General features: G+C 41.8%; 1 protein-coding gene across 4 annotated transcripts in view; it reads left to right on the top strand.

Annotated features, from left to right (window-relative positions):
* RALGAPA2 (Ral GTPase activating protein catalytic subunit alpha 2) overlaps positions 1 to 22670 on the top strand; it is a 529040-nt gene that overhangs the window by 150566 nt on the left and 355804 nt on the right. For 3 of the 4 annotated variants that reach the window (XM_077486017.1, XM_077486020.1, XM_077486018.1), the window contains exons 17-19: positions 1496 to 1636; positions 4573 to 4716; positions 6658 to 6740. In XM_077486017.1, the coding sequence (XP_077342143.1) occupies positions 1496 to 1636; positions 4573 to 4716; positions 6658 to 6740 (368 nt within the window). The remainder of the gene's footprint in view (positions 1 to 1495; positions 1637 to 4572; positions 4717 to 6657; positions 6741 to 22670) is intronic. The other variant, XM_077486019.1, reaches the window with a different exon arrangement.

The raw sequence follows: 22670 nt of genomic DNA, 5'->3' as shown, positions 1-22670 counted from the left end.
TTTTTTACACTATAAACTTTAAAAAAAATCAACCGGTAAACAAATATTGACAATAAACTAGAAACATAAAATCATCAAAAAGAGAAAAGAAATAGAAGGAATGTGGTTATCGGACATAATAGGGCTAACTGGGACTTAATAATAGAGTAGAGAGTACATTATATGCATTAAAAAGAAGAAGAGCATTTTTTCCCCCCACTTTTGGGTTTGTTACATCTGATCGTACAGAGCAGATTACATAAGATGCAACACTGTTGCAATTAATAATCACTGTAACAGGCACTTATGGGATTGGTTTCTGCTTATTCAACAAGGGTTATTAAACTGATAGCCTGTCCTGGAGTAGGCATGTGTACTTCATGGTGGAGGGATAATGAAAGAATGCATTGTCTCAAAGAAGCAGTTTCAAGTACCACTTACATTGTAATGCGGGTATCTTCTGATACATTCATTTCAGGTCTGCTTTTCTTTACATTGCCCTAGCCTAGGAGCTACAAAATGAATCATTTCTATTCTCTTACTTCACCAATTTTGCGTGTCCCTTCTTGCCACTTGCAGCTTCCAAAGCCGATCTCTGTAATGGGCAGCATCACTAACCAAAAGGTTATCAATAGATAAAGGTGGTAGCAAAAGGCAGGCAGCCAGGAAGCTCTTCGAATTGAATGCAGTGTGTGCTGCACAATAAAAAAGTGACAAATTCATAGGCTTCCCTTTGCTGTTGGTCTTTCATTAATATAAATGTTACATGTTACAAAAAAAAGTCTTGTTATACCTAAATGGACAATTTCAGAAAAAATTGTGATCCAAGTATCCACAGTAGATTTAAAAACAGACGCGCGCGCACAGACACAGACGCGTGCGCGCACACACACCACCACCACACAATATATACCCTATTATGTTAATTATTTAGCATCGTGATGGTCAAGTTTAGACCCCCCCTCACAGGCTGGTGATATACAAGTTCTCACTGATAGCTTCCAACAGTTGTGGCCTTATAAGGATACGTGTGTCAGTTTCTTCAGTTTTCTACACTATATTTTTGCTGCAGTGGAAAAAAAAAGTGCAATATTTTTACTTTTCAATGAAGATCATACATACCCAGTGCCCAGTTTTATGGTGGCATTTGTCTAAAGGAACAACAATTATATTTCCAATCTCTAGAACTCCTGTATTGTTCTATTTAGTAGAATTAATTAATTTAGACCAACTTCATTTGGCAGGACAAAGGTGTTCATTGGTTGCAATTTAGGTGTCCTTGTGTTATTACCGGGAGCTTTAAAAGTTGGGGTTGAGTTTTATATGTTTTATACGTTTTTTTTATGTTCTATTATTTTTTTGCAAGTTGTTGTCAGTTGATTTCACAGCAACACTAAAACTTAAACCCATAGCTGCTGCTTGCTATCTGAGTACGTTTCTGTTCATGCCAAGCATTTGAAGTTCTCTCTTAACATGTTCTTCTTCCCTCTACTCTGTCTGTCTTCTCCACCTAAAGCCAAGCGAAGTCAGTCTATCAGCAACTGTGTTCATCTGTATGAGACTTTGCCAGCAGCTAAAAGTGTTCCACATCTTCTTCACACTGTGAGCTCTCTTTTACCTGGTATCTCTTATGCTTCTTGCTCTCAGAAACTCTCAGGTACTGTATCTGATTCTTTTCTTGCTTACTGCTGTTCTTCTTTACTTCCAGCTTGTGTTTATTCTTCACACTTTAACTGCCAGAATCTCTCTGCCATAGTTCATATCAAAAGCTGACTTTAAATTCTTTTGTATGCCCAAGTAGCGTTAAAGTGAACCTAAAGCCCAAATAGTTTTTTTGAGTTTTGGATTGAGTGAGGAAGAATTAGAAATGTCCCCACTCGGTGGATTCGCGCTCTCTATTTGTCCTGGTGATTGTTGTCAGCGAATCAGAATTTGAATGAAGAGTAAAAGGTGTTTAATCCTCCAATGGAACACCTGTTCTGGTGAAAGCTGTCTTTGGGGCTTATTCACATTGGGTGCAGAGGACCTTACACCGGGAAAAATTAGCATGTTTCTGCACCTGGGTGTCACATGCGTGTGTAGAGCAATATACAACAGGCTGTGGTTGTATGCTGGCAACTGCACATTTGAGCATTTACACGTGTACAGGGACTGGTGAATGGCCCTGGATGCAAGCAGTCTGTACCCAGGGGCGCACACCTGTTCCTGTATCCATGTAAAGGGGTTTCTTATTAAAAATGTAATGTGGACCTCTAATTCTACCCCCTTTACCTAGTCATCTTTATTTTTTCATGGGTAGGTTTCTGTCAGGGGTTCAATTTTGGTTGTAAGAAAATCTGTCAGCAAAGAGATGGCAGCTGTCAGTGCTGGCCCATTTTTTGAAGATGTGTGTCCTGGGGCTGACATCTGTTTCTTGCTCCCCTAATATAATAGTAAGGCCTCATGCACACAGACATTTACATGCTCAAAAGTTTTCTTGCATAAGTATTTAGCACTTTCCTGTGTCAGAGGGGTCCCAGGTGTTCATGTACAGCTGCCTGTGCAGGTAAATGGTTGTATGCTCCACTTTTGCAATTGGGAATATGTGTTTTGGTAAACTCTGATGCAGCATTTGCCATTGCTTACAAGTGTATAGCAGCATACAGCCATTCATTTGTATGAGTGGCTGTACGCAGTTTTCCTGGCGCAAGAAAATGGCAAAAATCTTATGGTGGAAGACTTATAAATACGTAAACCTCTCTGTGCATGAGGCCTAACGCCCAATAAAATTGACCCTCAGCAGATTTTGTAAACTACAAAAATAGCATGTCTTCAGTCCGGAACGGTTTCCAGGAGAATTTTTTTTCTCTACAAGAGGTCTTCAGTCTTTTACGTTGAATGGTACCCAGCATCAAACTTGAAAGACTAAGAGGAGGAACTGCAAGGCTTCACCATGGCTCCCTGAACTTACAGCATAAGGATGCAGTGCATTGCACTGACATTATCGTGATTGAGGATCTCCTCATCATCCAGGACCACCCACAGGCATTATGTGGCCAACCTGAAGACTTCAGAAAAGGTAAGTATAAAAAATATATACTGAACCTGAGGTTGGGCTTTAAGTCACCAACACAGAATGGCATAACTCTAAGCCCTTGTACACACGGTCGGAGATTCCGACAACCAAATCCATCGGAGTAATTCCAACGGATTATTTCCGGAAGAGGTCCGGAAGTGATGTTGCATACACACGGTCGGACTAAGTTGTCGGAAAATCCGATTGTACATAACGTGATGACGTTATTTCGTTACGACGGGACTACGTACAGGCTAGTAGCCAATAGCTTTGGTCTAGGAATTTCATCTGAGCATGCGTGGCCCTTTGTCCGCCGGAGTAGGCTACACATGATTGGAGTATGTCCGATAGGAGCATTTTGTCGGAAAATTTTACCGGCAAGTTGGAAAAGTTGGTCCGTCAGATATTCCGACGGAAACAGTCCGATGCAGACCACACACAGTCGGAATATCCGACAAAACGGTCCGATAGGAAACATTCTGTCGGAATCTCCGACCATGTGTACAAGGGCTAAGTCTGCAAAAACACTCTCAAAAGCAAGTAAGCACTGGCAGCTGCCATACTCCTGTTCTGTTCTCCTTTGAAAGGAACCTGCCAGGATATCATTAAACATTTTTTTATACCTCCTCTGACAGAAAAGTAGCTATATATATAAATGTGGGTGGGGGTCTACATGCCTCCAGTAAATAAAAGCCCCCCCCCCCCCCGCCACCCCCCAAAAAAACAAAAAACTGTTTGTGGCCACGTTACCTGCATTAGGTTGTCATAGTTGTGAGTGGTAGAAATGTGTAAACCACAAAATATCTCATACAGACATCAGAAGCCTTAGCCTTGGAGGAGTGGAAGAGCTTGGATGACAATAATGTTGTGTTGCTGGTTTAGGTGATAAGTAACGTTAGCGGCTATTCTGACTTTAGAAACTGAGTTTCCATAAGTTTAGTTGTCCATAATTTAAGGTAGGAATTGAACTCTGCTGTGCAAATGAGTTCGTACAGTTTATGCATATCTATTTAATTGCTATAGGCTGCCAGCATGCAGTACAAGAAGTAAACAAATTACTCTTTAGTGACATGCTATGTGGAATTTCAGGCAAGCAGCTAAATACAATGTTGCAATACTATGTTTGCTGTTTATTCTGACAAAAGATTAGTAATTATGTGCAGCCATTATTGTGATCATTACATCACTGATACACACCAAGACATCGATAATTCCAAATTTACTATTAGTGCTGTTTGTGTCGTCCTGGACAGAGGCGATAATGGTGACTTCCTGTGGACTGTGTTTGTTCTGGACTTGGACTAGTCTGGCAGTACATTGTGGACAGTTTGTGTAAATTGTAAGACGGTATAGAATGGCAAATTATTTGTCAGGCAAAACAAATCAAACAATTATGAATTTCAACTGCATATTTAGGGGTTTGCCTGGAATTCTGATTTAATGTGGGAAGTAATGACTAAGTAAGATGCACATAAGCAAAAGTTTATCAACTTTTTGTATAAAAGCAATTTTAATTCTGGTGTTATGGGACATTGCAGAAGTGGATGAGATGCAACAGCCACAAGATGGGACAACTTACTCTGAATCAAGTGGTCCTATTTGTAGTCAAGAGTCACAGGAACTAACTCGGTGTAGCAGTACCTCTGACCTAGCAGAACAGACTCATCCCAATTCACTGCAAGGTGAGACTTGTACATCACACATATTGTAAAAATCATTGTTTATGTACATATATGTATTTGTGTGTATCTCTGCTGAAATTAAAAAAAGGTGGAGGACTACAGGAGAAGACATGCCATAAGCCCTTCTTGCATTGCAGTTCCCCACTAGGTAGATTCACTGTCTCCTGGTGATTGTCCTCTGACGCTTCCAGGGGACTGCACAATAACAGCTCATTGTTATGTATGCAGTTGCAGCCCATTCAAAATGAATGGGCTGTAACACACACTAAAGAGAAAGTTGTAATCATCTTGGTGTCAGTGACCGCAGCAAAAGTCCCCAGCTTTGGCTTTAATGAGCATAAAAATAGCTCCCAGCATTGGTGTTAGTGACCAGAATAATATCCCCCCGCGTTGGTGTCAGTGGTCACAAAAATAACCCCCAGCATTGGTGTCAGTGGTCACAAAAATAACCCCCAGCATTGGTGTCAGTGGTCACAAAAATAACCCCCAGCATTGGTGTCAGTGGTCACAAAAATAACCCCCAGCATTGGTGTCAGTGACCACAATATTAGCCCCTCCAGCATTAGTGACCACAAAAATAGACCCCAGCATTGTTGACAGTGACTGCAACAATAACCCCCATCATTGGTGTTGGTGACTGCAACAATAACCCCCATCATTGGTGTTGGTGGCTGCAACAATAACCCCCATCATTGGTGTTGGTGACTGCAACAATAACCCCCATCGTTGGTGTTGGTGACTGCAACAATAACCCCCCATCATTGGTGTTGGTGACTGCAACAATAACCCCCCATCAATGGTGTTGGTGGCTGCAACAATAACCCCCATCATTGGTGTTGGTGGCTGCAACAATAACCCCCATCATTGGTGTTGGTGGCTGCAACAATAACCCCCATCATTGGTGTTGGTGGCTGCAACAATAACCCCCATCATTGGTGTTGGTGGCTGCAACAATAACCCCCATCATTGGTTTTGGTGACTGCAACAATAACCCCCATCATTGGTGTTGGTGGCTGCAACAATAACCCCCATCATTGGTGTTGGTGACTGCAACAATAACCCCCATCATTGGTGTTGGTGACTGCAACAATAACCCCCATCATTGGTGTTGGGGACTGCAACAATAACCCCCATCATTGGTGTTGGGGACTGCAACAATAACCCCCATCATTGGTGTTGGTGACTGCAACAATAATCCCCCATCATTGGTGTTGGTGACTGCAACAATAACCCCCACAATTGGTGTCCATTGGTGTTGGTGACTGCAACTATAATCCCCATCATTGGTGTTGGCGACTACAATATTAACCGCATCATTGGTGTTGGCGACTACAATATTAACCGCATCATTGGTGTTGGTGACTACAATATTAACAGCATCATTGGTGTTGATGACTGAAATATTAACCCCATCATTGGTGTTGGTGACTGCAACAATGACCCCCAGCATTGTTGGTGATCGCAGTAATAATTCCTAGCCTTGGTGTCAGTTGATTTAATAATAACCCCCAGCAAGGGTGTCATTGGCTGCGGCAATAACCCCCAGCAGTTGCGCCAGTGGCCGCAGGAATAACCCCAAGCATTGGTGTCAGTGACTGCAACAAAAAACCCCAGCATCGGTGTCAGTGACCACAACAATAACCCTCGGCCGTAAAAAAAAAAAAACCCTCCTCAGTGGCAGTTACACTAGTTTAGACAATATACACAGTATAAGAAAACTGGACGTAGAAAGAGTTAACTGCATGCTGCAGAGTAGGATGTTTTTTCTGCTCACAAGACACTGAGTCTCAGACTTTCTGCTCAGGATAAAGTGTTTTAAGGCCTTTTCTTTTTTTCTTGCTCCATCTGATATTGCTTTGTTCTTTGCTGTTCAAACAGCTTAGAAAATATATACTAACGCTTTTTTTTATTATCCTGTCTATTTTATGGATCATAAAACAGAAAACACTAATGACTGTTCATCCGAATGTAACACTGCTTTAGAGCTGGGAGAGGGTACAAAGAGAGACAGCGATGGTCCATTGGTAAGCCTGATTTTCAACTAAATTGTTCAGTACCAAAAAGCTTAGGTTAATTTTGCACATACTGTACATCATACCTGTGAAGTTAAAGTGATAATAAAGTCTTGTTTTTCTTTAAAAATAACAAACATATTATACTTACCTGCTCGGTTTTGCACAGAGCAGCCCAGTTCCTCCTCTTCTCGGGTCCCTCTTTGGGGCTCCCGGCCCCTACCTCCAGTCGAGTGCCCCCACTGCAAGCAGCTTGCTATGGGGGAAGCAGAGCTGCAGCTCCTTGTGTCCATTCAGAGACGGAGCCATGGTTTGGCCCACCCCCTCTCTCTCCTGATTGGCTAACTGACTTTGACAGCAGCAGGATCCAGTGGCGTCGCTGCGGTGTCTCTGCCAATCAGGAGGGAGAGTCCCAGATGGCTGGGGCACTCGTGTACATCACTGAATAGAGATTGGGCACTGGTAAGTATTTGGGGGGGGGGGGGGGGGGCTGCTGCACACAGAATTTTTTTTTTAATCTTAATGCATAGACTGTATTAAGATAAACATTCTGCCTTTACAACCTCTTAAAAAAATATTTTTTAAAAAAATCCAACATTTATACTGTTCTAATTTGTATTAAACTGCAGAAATTTTTTTAATATTTCAGTTTCATATCCCACCATACTTTTACCACCCAATATACTATTCAAATTGAAATCCTCCTTCATCTGCACAGGTCAGAACTTTTGATGCTCCTCCATATGTCACAAAATCATGATAGTGGTGCCATCTGATGGTTTACTGTACAAATAAATTGTCGAAGTGCAGCTCCCTTAATGACCTCAACACTCCCTGAATGCTGAGCAGCAAAAGACTTCTGTCAGCAAGCTCCCAGTGTGATAGCGCCAACTTGGCTTATACCGTTGGCCCTCATGCTTTGTCCTACTGTCCAGAAGAGAGTGCAAAGCTAATATAAAGACATATTACACATACTTATGTTAAACCATACTTAGATTGTACATTCACTGATTTATATAATACAAAACCAAGCTGAAAGTTAGATTTTTAAATTTGTCTTGTACTTAACACTTTGTTTGCAGCTGATGGTTATTAAAGTGGTTGAAAACCCTTACATATACCCAGTAAAGTGACTATAATCAGGTGATACACAGAGATTAAAAAATTCTCATACATAACTTGCACCTGTTTTTCTACAGTCTTCTCTTCTCTACATGAGCTGTCAGAAAAAGGGGGCAGAGAGCTGAAGTTGCACTCTGCAGAGCCCAGTGAGAAGAGCTCAGAGAGCTGATTGGAGGGAAGGGATGCACCCCCCTGCCCCCCCCCCCCCTTTGCACAGCACACAGTAACAGAGCTGACAATCAGCTGGAGATCCCTCCCATCACCTTTTTTTTTTTTTTTTGAGTCAGGAAATCAGAAGTGACTCGTGCTGATGGCAGAGAAACAAAGAAGCAGACCACAATGACACTTGGTGCTCTGGGTTGAGACAAGTATAGCGGGATATGCTTTGTTCATATTTGTGTGAGGTGTATAACCACTTTAACGTTACATTTTTTTTTTTCAAACAAACACGCACATACTGTGACAGTGTAAAGCCCTGCCACTGTGAAAGTGGTTGTAGAAAGGACACAGGGTTGATACGTATGCAGAATGCGAAACTCAGAAGTATTGATTATGAATGGAAAAAACGACAGCTTCGCCAATTTGGTATTCATGCAATAAATTCAGTGGTTTGGAGATTTCAAAGTGCTTTGGTAGGGAAGAAATCTCCAACCCAGTGTCCAGGTCTTGCTGAAGGCCATTGGGGTGAGTGTTCAGGTGTGAGCAGCATTTAGAACGATAGGCTTTGACCTTCTGTTAGGACACAGGTGTGCTCCATCCCGGAAACAGGTCAGCTTTGTCAAGGGGACAGATATGCTTCACCCGAAAGCCAGGAGGTCTCAGATTAGGTCTCAGATTAGGAGACGGGAGGGATTTAGATGGCTGCCAGAAGATTCTCTTTTGAGAGGCCGGGGCATGGGCCTGTGCAGCAGGGCGCTCTCAATTAATGCTTAGAGCCAGGAGAACCCAGAAAGCCAGGAGAGCTGGGTGAGTCGGTTTGAGGGACCAACCACTGCTTAAGAGAGCACCAGGGGTTATTCATCCCAATCTGTGCCAGAGGGTTGGAATATAATAGCTGAACCCAAGAGATGACTTCTGAGACACAGTTATATGCTTGTAGGACATGCTAGAGATACTACCACTCTACACTATTAAATGCGTTGGTGGTGTCTAACAAAAGAATAGCTCTATCATCTAAATTATCTAAAGGGAGTAAGTAGGTTTAAGTATAATCTGCAAATATTTACAACTGCCCAATATCATTTGGAATAAAACACAACTGATCATGATATATCAGCTTTTGAATAGCTCTTGGGAGTTGGGTGGCTAGGACTGCAATAATTTTATGTTTCGGTATTTTCATTCAAGTTTAAAGTAGAGCTAAAGGCAAAATTGTTTTTATTTTTATTTTGGATAGAGTAAGGGAAGGTTATAACCCCTGTCATGTTTGTTTGTTTTTTTTGGTTGGGAAATATGATATGATATGGGAAATTTCCTTGCACTTCCTGTCCCATAGCCAAAACAGGGAGTCAGGGGAAATATCTCCAAAGTCGGGGAATTCCTGGTTGTCATCAGAACCAATGGCCACATTGGAAGATTTCCCCCTATACCTGTTCTTGTGACAACCCAAAATTTGGGATTTTCTTTCACTTTCACTCAGGGATAATTAGAAACAGGACAAATTGAGAGGGTGACTCTAACAGGGATCAGACAACAGGGGTTCTAATCTGTCTCTGCTGTATCCAAAGCAAAAAAGAATAGTTTTTTTGCCTTTAGTTATACTTCAATATGTATGATTACACATTGCTCAATAGAACAGGTAACAACAGCTTAAATGTGCACATCATATTGCTGGTCTAGTAGTTTGCTTCTCTTTTTCAAATTTAGATAGCAGTACCCAGCTCCAAAAATAAGTTCAGCAACTCTTTGCTCCCTGATAATCCTAGGATTATCTTTAGGAGGACTCGTAGCCCCCAATTTGGTGGAACAACCCAAAAAGTTTCATTTTATTGACGGATTAACTGGATTATTTCCTTGTAAAAGGTGCTCAGTATGAATATGTGGCAGTGGGCTAAAGCCCTATGTTGGCTGATGTCACGGAGTCCATGCATGCTCTTCGGGGATCCTGACGATGTCTGGATTTGCCCACGTCTGACTGGCAATTGGCTCAGCCTCTCAGCGTGCCACTGAGAGTTCAAGCCAGCCTTCCCCCTCACAGCCCAGTGCTCCAGTGATGGTCACCAGCTCTCCACTCACTGAAGACTGAGAACTGAGTGATCAGCGGTCTGTGATCCCTCAGTTCTTGGTGTAGAGCTGGTGGGGGGGACAGCTGCAATATTAGATTGATGCTGCAGCCATCTAGATGAGTGTTTGTTTTTTTTTTTGTTTTGTAAACCTGCATTTCTCTTTTAATTATATTTGGTTTATTTCTCCCAATTGTAAATTTGGTAAACCTATATGAGGTAGAATATACAAGGTTGGATTTATCACCTGTTGTGAGCAATTATTGTATGTGGTGTTGATTTTCAATTGAGCTCTTGAGGTGAGGTCACTTATAGAATGCATTGTTGGCATCACTAACCATTGAGAGCCCTCTGAAGACGCCCTCTGTGACTTGGTTTTGATGTCATCATGCACACCAATTTGAGCAGTGTGCGGTTACACTGTTTTGCTACTGTATGTTTGTGAGTATCCTTTTTTGCTTTTAATAAATGAGCAATTTTAATTTTATCACACCAGCTAGTGTATTCTTTTTTCCTCCTGTGTGCCTTGTTTTGTCCATTTAATATTTGAGTTCAGGCTGGATCTCATTGAAGGCATTTTTATTTTCAATAAGTATTTATACGTTTTTTTGCAAATACAAAGCAGAGCGTACATGACACATGAATAGTGCAGTAAATTTGTGGACCAAACATTACAATAAAAAGAGATATCTAGCGCATTAGTTGCACCAGATTCAACAACTATCTGTAACAGATGTTTTCATTATACTCACATATACCCTGAGGGGCTAGTGCATACGTGTTTCCTGCAAACTAGTATGTCAATGAACTTGCAGTGTTAACCACTTAAGGACCAAGCCTCTTTCTGAGATTTGTTGTTTACAAGTAAAAACAAGTTTTTTTGCTAAATTACTTAGAACCCCTAGAATAAAATGGCGGTTATTGCAATACTTTGTCACATCGTATTTGCGCAGCGGTCTTACAAGCGCACATTTTTTTGGAAAATTTAAAAATAAGACAAGAGTAAAGTTAGTCCAATTTTTTTATATTGTGAAAGATAATGTTACGCCAAGAAAATTTATACCCAACATGTCACACTTCAAAATTGCGCCCGCTCGTGGAATGGCAACAAACTTTTACCCTTAAAAATATCCATAGGCAATGTTTAAGAAATATCTACAGGTTGCATTCCTAAGTTACAGAGGAGGTCTAGGGCTAGAATTCTCTACCGATCGTGGGGATACCTGTGTGCTTTGAACACCATTTTCATATGTGGACGCTAGTTACGTATGCGTTCGCTTCTGCGCGCGAGCTTGTCGGGACTGGGCCCGTTTAATTTTGTTATATTTTTTCTCAGATTTATTTTACCCCCCCCATTTTTACACTGTTTAAAAAAAAAAAGTCACTTTTATCCCTATTATAAATAATGTAAACATCCCTTGTAATAGAAATAACCATGGCAGGACCTCTTAAATATGAGATCTGGGGTCAAAAAGCCCTCAGAGCTCATATTTACATTAAAATGCGATAAAAAAAATAGTAATTTAAAAAAATGGTCCTTTAAGAGCTATGGGCGGAAGTGACGTTTTGACATTGCTTCTGCCCTGCAGTGATATGGAGCTGGGTGGGGGCCATCTTGCCCTCACTCGTCTCCATACCCAGCATGTGAAAGGATCCGATCGCCGCTGCTGACGGCTCCAGTAAGCACGGGAGCGTGACGGGAGGGGGTGCCCCTCTTCCGCCGCTGATAAAAATTGATCTTGTAGCGAATCCGCCACAGAGACACCCTATTTGCGCTGCAGTCTTACAAGCGCACTTTTGTGGGAAAAAAATGCACTTTTTTAAATGAACAAATAAGAGAAGAATAAAGTTAGCCCATTTTTTTTTTTTTATTGTGAAATATAATGTTACGCCGAGTAAATTGATAACCAACATGTCATGCTTCAAAATTGTGCCCGCTTGTGGAATGGCGACAAACTTTTATCCTTAAAAATCTCCATAGGCGGTTTAAAAAATTCTACAGGTTGCATGTTTTGAGTTACAGAGTCTTGAGTCTAGAGCTAGAATTATTGCTCCCGCTCTACCGATCGCGGCGATACCTCACTTGTGTGGTTTGAACGCTGTTTTCATATGCAGGCGCTACTCGCGCACAGGTCAAAAAGACCTCAGATCTCATATTTACACTAAAATGCATAAAAAAAAAAAAAAGGACCCTTTTAAGAGCTATGGGCAGAAGTGACGTTTTGACGTCGCTTCTGCCCTGCAATGGTATGGAACCGGGTGCGGGCCATCTTCCCCTCACTCGTCTCTATACCCAGCATGTGAAAGGATCTGATCGCCGCTGCTGACGGCTCCAGTAAGCACGGGAGCGTGACGGGAGGGGGTGCCCCTCTTCCGCCGCTGATAAAAATTGATCTTGTAGCGAATCCGCCACAGAGACCACTTTTATCTGAAAGCGGACCGCCGGCCAAAGAGGATACGGGGGTTATGGTAGCTAGCTGCTGCCATAACAATGATATTCCCCTTCAAATTTAGGGTGTATATTGGTGTGCGGCAGTCCGTAAGTGGTTAAAGAATAAACTTGAGTAAACATTGCGAACATTAATGGTAACTGTAAAGATAAAGTGAAGTAGGAATAATAAAAAAAAAGAACAAAGAATGCAGTTAGGTATTGTAGGCAGTGTTTTCTTGGTAATTATCAAAAATTGGGGTTAGGTGAAGAATCCATATCTTGTCAGTGATTGTATATCTATCCACACTAGATGCGAAAAGTTGTTCATAAGTACCATGAGTATTGATTATTTGGATGGTTTCCTGTATATTAGGGGGTTTGGTGTCTTTCCAGTGCCTGACCAGATTAAGTTGGGCTGCTGAAAGGATGTGGGATATCAGTTTCCTCAAAGGAGGGGGGACAGAGTCTACCTCCAGGGATAATAGTGCCATACCCGACGTTGGCTCCATTCTGAGTTTTAGAACCTGCGTTATGAGGTTAAACACTAAATTCCAGTATTAGGTTATATTAGGACAAGACCATAGAAGGTGTATTAAGGTATCTGGCTCCCTGCAATTTCTCCAGCACAAGGGAGAAACATCTGGGGCAAATTTGGATATACGTGGGGTGAGATACCAGCGTAACAAGATCTTCTGGAAGAGTTCCCAGAGATTAGCGCGCCTGATAGAATAGTATGTTGTGTTTAATGCTCTTTGCCATTGGTCAGCTGAATACACCTTATTAAAATTCCTTTCCCATGCTTGAATAGGTAATGATTTTGTGGTTTTATCTAGGTAGTGTTTGGCAATTTTCTATGGGAGTGAGGTGGTTAAACTACTGGACTGGTTCAGCAAGTGTGAGATTTGGAGATATCTGTAGTGTTCAGATTGGGCAATGGAAAATTCCAGTTGTAGAGTTCTAAATGTTTTGAGTGCAGGGCCCACATATAGGTCCTCCAACAGCAAAGTTCTACTAGATTGCCAATTAGCAAGGGAGATACCCGGTATGAGAAGTGATAGAGCAGAGATTGGGAATCTTAGTGTAGTTTGTTTTTGTTGAGAGGACATATTTGCTCGAAGGGTGAGCCATGCACCTAATAGCTGCCTGTATGGTAGGGCCAATGGTGGGATATGGTCGTGTAAGGAAAGGACGAGAGATGAGAAAATTATAGAGATTTCCTCCTGTAATCTGGTGTTGTTCGAGTGCTGCCCATAGAGTAGTTGGGGAAGGGGTGAACCATCCCTTAAGTTGAACTAGGACGCAGGCTATGTAGTAGTCTTTTATATTTGTATGGCCCACACCCCCCGCCTTTCTGTGTTTTATAAGTCTACTGAGTGCATAACGTGCCTTTTTTCCCCACCTAGAAGTAGTTGTTGATAGTAGATTGTATGGGAAAAAAAGAATGCGTTATGAACAGGGATGGGTAGCATTCTAAAGAGGAATAGCAATTGTAGGAGGACTTGCATCTTGAAGGCAGCCAGTCTACCTGACTGTTACAATTCGTGTTGTTCAAATTTCCCCAACTTTGTTTTGAGAGACTGCAAAAAGGGTGTGTTGTTTTCTTTATCCAGCTCTGATACTCTAGGACAGTGATGGTGAACCTTGGCACCCCAGATGTTTTGGAACTACATTTCCGATGATGCTCCACTACACTGCAGAGTGCATGAGCATCATGGGAATTGTAGTTCCAAAACATCTGGAGTGCCAAGGTTTGCCATCACTGCTCTAGGAGTAAGAGTGATGCCTAGATATGAGATTCCCTTCTGTTTCCATGTGTATGTAAAGCTTTGACATAAATCTTGTTTGATTTTCATAGAGGTACCTAGATCTAAGATATACAATTTAGTCTTGTTGACCTTGTAATAAGACACTATTAAATGGCTGTAATGCTTGATGAACTAAAGCCAGGGAAGATTCAACATTGGTAAGCATTAGAATGATGCCGTCTGCGAAGAGACTTATGGTGTGTGCAACATCACTAGTCCTAAACCCGCTTATATTGGGATGTGAACGAATATATGTGGCCATAGGTTCCATTAAAAGGTTTAAAATAAGTGGGGAAAGTGGGCAACCCTGGAGCGTCCCATTAGTTATATTAAATGAAGTGGAGAGCATGCCTGAGATATACACTTGAGCTGATGGGGTTGTATATAGTGCCATGATAGCCGAGTGAATTTGAACTTCAAACCCAAATTTGCTAAGCACCTGCGCCAGGTACGCCCAGTGTATTCTCTCCAAACGCCTTCTCTGCATCCAAAGCAAAAAGCAAAGAAGGCTTTCGTGTTTTGTTAGCCAGATGTATGTTATTTACCAGACGTCACGTTGCATCCGCTGTTTGTGGGCCCTTTGTAAACCCAGATTGATCCAAATGTATTGGAGAAGGCAATAAATCCACTAGTCTGATAGCTAATAGCTTGGCGTACAATTTCAAGTCGTTATTCAGTAATGAAATAGGTCTGAAATTTTGCAGCATATTTGCATCCTGCCCTGGCTTCAGTAATGCTAAAACCAAAGCTTTAAGCATTTTGGAGGGAAAAGAGCAGGTGGCAGCATTGTTATAGATCTCTGCTAGATATGGAGTGAGTGTAGATTTAAATTTTTTAAAGTATTCCCCTGTGAAGCCATTGGGCCCAGGAGACTTATTATTAGGTAGAGAATCTATAGTCCTGGCAATGTCTACTTCTGAAATGAGAGAGTTGAGTGTCTCCAATTTATCTACCGTCAAATGAGAACGTTTTAAATTTGTCTCGAAAATCTGAAATCAGGAAAGGGTGTAGGTCGGATTGTATTAGGGTCCTCTCGTAGATTATAGGGAGAACTATAACAGCTAAATGCATCTGCAATAGCTTGTGGGTGGTGCATTTGTTCTTGAGTGGTGCAGTGTATGACATAGGGAGTCTTTGTTTTGCGTCTATGCCCTCTAAGGCGATTGGCTAATAGTTTCCCGACCTGGTTGCTGTTTACACAATAAGATATTTTGAGTCGCTTAGAAGTTTTCTCAAAGTCATAAAGTAAAATTAAACGTAGATCATACCTAAGTTGCGTTAGTTGTTCCGAGACATGTGAGGATTAGGGATGAGCTCAGGCGTGTTTTCATGGTCCACGTGCAGAGCCTGCCAGGAAGTCAGCGCAGCACTGCGCTAATCACAGGCAGTGAGACATTGCCCGATCTCTGCAGCCCCGTATCCGGACAATGTTTCACTGCCTGTGATTAGCGCAGCGCTGCGCCGACTTCCTGGCGGGCTCTGCACGTGGACCATGCAAACACGCCTGAGCTCATCCCAAGTGGGGATGTGTTTTGTTTTGTTCTGGTCTTCTAGGGCATTTTTAGAAGTAATATCTTGTATTCGCTGCCACCTCTGTCTCTTAGCCCTTGCTCCCATTTTGATGAGAAGCCCTCTCATATACGCCTTATGGGCGTTAAAAATAACAAAAGGGTCTGAAACAGATTTTGCATTACATGTAAAAAAAATTATTTAGGTCCTTCGAAAACATAGATTTGGAGGGATCAGCCTGGAAAAGCCTTGGGTTGGACCTCCAAACTAAATTAGAATTGACATTTGGAGAATCGTCAGCTGAAAGCGTCACTGAGGTGTGATCCGACCAAGTTATGGTATTGATCCTTGACGTTTTCATTTTAGGTATCAACCATTTATCTATGAGAAATAGGTTGAGTCTTGTATAGGCTATGCCATGCAGAGAAAAAGGAATAATCCCTTTCCATGCCATGAAGGCATCTCCAGGAATCATAGAGTTCATGGGTATGTAGTAGTGGTTGAAGCGAGGGTTGATACCTGATAGCGTGTCGCAGTATATCTTGGGGTCAGGAGGGAGATTGAGGTCTCTGCATATTAGGAGAAAGCCTTTTTGTACTTGATGGATTTTTTTTTTAAACTTGATGTAAAAAGTGTGGTTGATGCTTATTAGGTGCATAGATATTGACCACCGTATAAGTTGATGTCACATATTAGGATAATATTCCTCCCTTGGGAGTCTATCTCTTTGTGCAAGGTGAATGCAACTGTGTCTCTAACAGCCCTTAATACCCCTCTTTTTTTGGCCGAGGTATTTGCAGTAAAGATATGGGGGAACATTGGACAGGTACATTTGGGCATTAATAGACTGTGGAAATTCGTTTCCTGGGCACAAAGAACATTGCAGTTATGCTGGGTTGCTTCATTCCACAATGATTTCTGTTTTACCAGGTGATTGAGACCCTTGGCATTAATGATTAGAAAGGTAACTGTCATTATAACATGTATAGTGGGAATAGTGGGTGCAGCATGTGTTTAACACTAGCATCAGGTGGTGAGTTTTTCCACGCCTTTCCGGAAATGCTGCTGTCTCCTAGGTGATTCTTGACATGTGAGTACACTTCAGCTTCATTCCGTGTAGACAAAATAGAACTTGCATAGCTAACTGCGGATATAAACAGTAAATGATTTGGTGAACAAAAGATAAAAGAAACAGTCCATAGAAAACAGTTGTAGGTCATGACGACCTGGGTGTAGCATATAGCCACTCAAATTTGGGGGGGGGGGGTGTACTGTGCCCATTAAACCATCCAATGATGTGTACGAGCATTTTTGGAATTAACCAGGTGCCAGTCCTCCATGCTATGTTCAGGACTGCGATTGTTGGACGCCAGTAAAGGGTCACCTGGAATAATTTGCCACGATTTCAGCGGAGCTAGGCCCTTTGTAAGAGAATCCACTGTATGATCCTTGCCATCTTTGGTGATTATCAATTTTGTGGGGAATCACCATTTAGAAGTGATTTTGTGGCCTTAGATATGGTATTGAGAGTTCTCTTTTGAAGTGTAAATTGGGACAGATCAGTGAAGAACTACAGATCTTTGTACTGTTAAGTTTCTTGTTGCGTGCAGCTGACATTAGGCGTTCCTTTACATGAAAGAAATGTAAGCACAGTCTAATGTCCCTTGGCACTTTGTCAGGGAGTTAAGAGGGTTTTGGCAATCTGTGGATTCTGTCCACTATAATGTCCAGTTCTTTAAAATCAGGCAGAATGGAAGTGAACAGTTGAGCCACATACTTGCGTAGATCTGATTGCTGGATTGATTTAGGGACCCCTCCTGATTTTTAGGTTGTTCATTCTTATCTACCCTTACTAACACTTCCATCCCAAACTTATGTACACAATACATCATATCAGCATGTAAAGAGCTTGTAAGGGATATGAACATATCCTTGAGAGTGGTGTCTAATACCAGCTGATTGTTAGGAAAGAGATCTATAGAGTTCGGGAGCTCTCTGGTGTCATCCGCTGAGTCTGGGCCCACGCTCGCCTCATGAATAGGATCCTTGCCATCCAGCCTGAAACGTGCCTTCTCCGGGCTCCCTGAGGCAGATGTGGATAGAGGAGAATGCTGGCTTTGCGGTGCTGTGTTCCTTTTTGAAGGATTGCCATTCTTATGTACCTGCTGAGGAGTGCTAGCTGAGGATGGTGCAGAAGAACCAACGCCATCTTGCCGCTGCCCGTGGGTGAAGAAGGCTATCAATTTCTATGGCCTCTGGTTCCCCTTCCTCTTGTTTGTCGTGGCAGGCAACGTCTGCAGGGTACCCTCGTCAGGTTGGAGTGTCCGGCTTGCAGGTTTGCGGGTCGTTGTGTGCCGCTGTGTCCCTGATATGCCTGGAGCTCCACTCTCATGCAGCCATGGTAGTCCTTGGCAAGCTCCGCCCCTCCAGTGAAGGCATTTTAACCAGATCAATACTGGACACTTTTACCCCCTTCCTGCTCTGCACTTTGACTTTAACCACTTAAAGACTGGACATTATAAATCCCCTTCCTGACATTTTATTTTTTTTTTGTTTTTTTAGCACATTTACATTTGGAAAAACAATTACCCATGCATGCAACAGTGTACTCAAACACTCAAACACATTTAAATAATATTTTGAAACTGAGCGTGCTTTCCTTTTGTGATATTTATTCACCATTGGGTTTTTTTTTTTTGCTATATAAATTAAAATATACCAAAAAAACGTTTTTCTTTCTGTTATAAAACTTCGCACATAACACATTTTTCTTCATAAATTGTATATTATTTGGCCTCTGTGATAGTTATAGAGTCTACAAACTCTGCCCATCTATTCTTGAGGCTCTAAAATGCCAAGACAGTACAATTATCCCCCACATTACCCCTTTTTGGAAAGTAGACAGTACAGGGTATTTATTAAAATGGTTGTAAACCCGCTTTAGCATTTTCAGGCAATCCCCTGTGATATGAAAATGGGGAGAGGAAATACTGCGCTAAACCTAAAATAAAACAGATGTGTATACAAAAAGCAGCCTTCACTCACACAAAGTTCAAAGTAATGTGCAAAGATAATGTGTAGCGCTAAATATTGTGACCTAATGAAGGGAACATATATACATGTAGTAATATAAATATCAAAAACTAAGGCAGATACCAAAGTTTTAGTGCTTGTGAAAATATGCACGTGAAAAATATCAATACACAGTAAGAAAATCAAATAAATCTGTGGAACTGATTCAGAATGTACTGAGTACAACACAATGGTGCGTTGGATCACAGTCCAAAGAAGCCAAGTCCACAAGAAGTGGAGAGAGATGTTATTCCCCCATTCCTAAATGGGCTGGGATGTGTATTCCCGATAAACCGGATGGTATACCTATGGATGCTTGTATAGGTTCACATAGAAAAGGTGAGGTACCCTTACCAGGTTTTCAACTGGGGCATCCAGTTGAAGACCTTTTGTTGTTGAAACACGTCGGGATAGCATTTTTATGTCCTCCACATTGCTTTTAGATGTTTTATTTTTTATTTTTGTGATCACTTTTAGATTCTGTATCTTGCATATCATTGTAAGATTTTTTTTTTATATTTGGCAGGGAGGGAGGTAGGGGGAGAGGAGGACAGAGAATAGAGCGGATGTCGGAGGCACTTAAACTGACCATGGTGTCAGGGCCCAGCAGCCATCATCCATGTTAAGTTATTTGTCACGCTGCATACTCGTACTTAGAGTTGCATCTCAAAACAAATTTTGTGATAGCTGGATGGCACGTGTGAGACTTTTTCACAGCCTTGCCACATAGAGAGGTTCAAAAATCTAAAGAGCACCTTCAGGCATTCTAACGGCATAAATTACATGTCTAATTTACTGTCTACCTATCACATTTTTGGAGGAGTGGAAACATCTACAGAATGACCACATTTTTGAAAAGCAAACACCCTAAGATATTTTCTAAGAGACATGATGAGTGTTTTGAAAATTGTTATTTTTTGTCACAAGTTTTTGGAAAATGTGAAATGAAAATGTATTTTTTAACACAAAGCTGTCATGAACAAGATATTTCTAACACACAGCCTGGACTTAGAATTACACCACAAAACACATTCTGCTACTCCTCCTGAGTGTGAGGATACCACATTTGTAGCACCTTTTCAATATTTGGCCTGATTATGTGCCTGACATTTAACCTGTGTATCATAAACATCAACCAACATTTGTATAGAAAAAGTGTACTGTAATGGTCACGTCTATGAGTGGTCAGTGCAGAGTATAGTGTAGCTTCACAGCAGCCCTTGTTCCTAACAGTCAAACTGGCTTAAACTATTGGTACATGGCTGCTCCCATAGCACAAGAAACATGATCCACAAACAGGCAAAGGATTGGTCCAGGCAGAAGGCAGGAACATAGTTGATAAAACAGGCCAAGGTCAGTACAAGCAGCAGGCAGAGATGTGGTCAGCAAGTAGCCAAAGGATTGGTCCAGGCAGCAGGCAGAAACATCAGGCTTAGGGCGTTGTTCTGGTAAGACCTGAACAAAGGGGTAGAGGCTTCTTCTCACCCAAAGCTCTTCGAAGCTTCTGGACTTCTGGACTCCAGACCTTGATCCAGGAATCCCAGAGAAGACCAAAAGCATAAGACCTTTGTGTTGTCTTAAATCCCACTACTTCAGTGGCCTCACACTGTTAAAATGGTTAAAAGATCAGTCCAGGCAGTGATATAAATTCAGGGGGAACGCAGAAATATGGACAATAAACCGGCCAGGGTCAATTCAGGTGGCAGGCAGAGGCATGGTCAGTTGGTCAGTATACAGGCAAATGGTCAGTTCAGGCAGAAATGTAGTTGAGAAAACAGGCAAATGATCAGTACACATGACATCAGATACAGGGAAATGGCAGGTACTCAGACACATGAGAAATATCTTCACCATACCTTCACCACTTATATCATAGTGAGGTATGGCAATGACAGAAGCAGTCTTCTAAACAGAACCCAGGTCATGAGGGACATTGAGGGCAATAGTAATGGGTGTCATACCTTATTCTATTACTGGTACATACACAGCATTTTTGGAGCAAAAGCAAGGAGGGAGGAGGACAAAAGCAAGGCGGGATAATATCAGGGGAAATGTCTCTCATGTAGCCCGTTCACTGCATCAGAACAAAGGTATATAAATAAGGGCTGTTCTCTTGATATTTTAGGTAGGCACCAAGTCTTTCTGTTGACTTATATCAGATGAGGTTGTACAAGGCTCATTTTTTTGTACCAATGATTGGATCTTCTGGTCGCTAAGAAGATCTTCATTTGGTCATAATAATGTACAACTCCTATGGACTTGATTGTAGGCATGTATTCAATCAGGTTTTTTGACCGGACTGTGCCTTCCTTGGATTTCCACTGAGATGTCTTTGTGGATGGAAGAAAGACATACACATTCCATGTATCCCTCCATTTAAAGTGGTTCTAAAGGCAGAAGGTTTTTCATCTTGTGATTCGCCACCGCTATCACATGGTACATGGCCATTTTCATAAGCTGTATTCAGTTGATTTTTTTAAAACAAGGTAGCTCGAGCGGAAATACAGAAAACCCACCAGGGTACCATACAGTAGCAGGACAAGTTATACATCTCTATGTTCATTTTTTGGTTTTAATACACTCATGAGAATACTGTACATGAAGTCTCCCAGTGGAATAGAGGTAGGCTGTATGTCTAAGGGGTATGAGTATTCAGGTGATTTTAATGTTTCAATAAAGCTGGATGTTTTATCGGAGTGCAGCCTTCCAGATTTTTTTAGTTTTCCATGCATACAGTTATACATACTGGATTGGCACCCAAATGTGTTAGGGGTATTAAGGACAACAGCAGACTCCCCTTAAGCAGCAGCTTATTGTTTACTATTAAATAAAACTATGTTACAGGGAGATAAAAAAAAAAAAAAAAAGCTGTGGTTAATGTGATATGGTAGATGTTTTAGTGAAATCCATGCCAGTCCAGTTAAACTATGTTTCAAAGGCTTGGCAATCCACTTTTATTTAAACAAAGTCCACAGACACCCCTGCACGGTCCCACTCCTGGCCTCTGAATAGGGGTTCTCCCGACAGGCCGGGCTCTCTTACGCTCCCAAGATGTACAGACTCCAGTCTCCTAGACTCGCTAGTCGCCTCAGCTTTCCCAGTCTTCCCAGACTTCAGACTCGTGCAGCTGTCCCAGCTCTCTTTGACCGGTGGGATGTGAGTCCCCTCATCATGGGGTGCAGCCTCTTGGCAGGAACACACGTCCCTCATGGTAGGAGCACACAGCTCTCTCCTGACATGTCTCTGTCTCCAAATAGGAGCCCTAAACTATGATCAGGCCTGGTATATAACTAATCTTATAACCTGTGCACTCACACAGCCTGGTCTCAAACAAGCCCCAGACACAGGATTGAAGGCTCCATTCCACCTAAGACACTATGATACCTTCAAGCTTCAGGCCCTGATCCAGGTTTACCAAATCCAAAGAAAACTGAAATCTCAGTGTTTGCTGCTGCTACTGCCACACACGTGTAGTGCAATGTACATTCCTGGCATCCTTAAGAGCCAAGTTCCAGGATGATGTAAATATCCAGCACATGCTTGGAAGTTACATACTTATTGGCCAGCAAGTGCCTGAAAATAGACATTCTGCAGATACAGCTCCACATTGATTGCCACAGATTGCATTATATATGTCATCTTTGTTTTTCTATGGTGCTACTGTAAACTATTAGTATTTCAACTGAGTCATGCAATATTTGATTTTAATAACAATATTATTAACAATAAGAATATTATTTTAATAACATCAGTACAGGACACCTGGAGTGTGTCCTGAATG

This window comes from Lithobates pipiens, unplaced genomic scaffold (genome assembly GCF_037356315.1).
Source record: "Lithobates pipiens isolate NorthernLeopardFrog02 unplaced genomic scaffold, aLitPip1_a1.2 Scaffold_18, whole genome shotgun sequence".
In the NCBI taxonomy this organism is placed as follows: Eukaryota; Metazoa; Chordata; class Amphibia; order Anura; family Ranidae; genus Lithobates; species Lithobates pipiens.
Note: the sequence above shows the minus strand (reverse complement) of the source record. Positions and strands in the feature narration are given on the sequence as shown.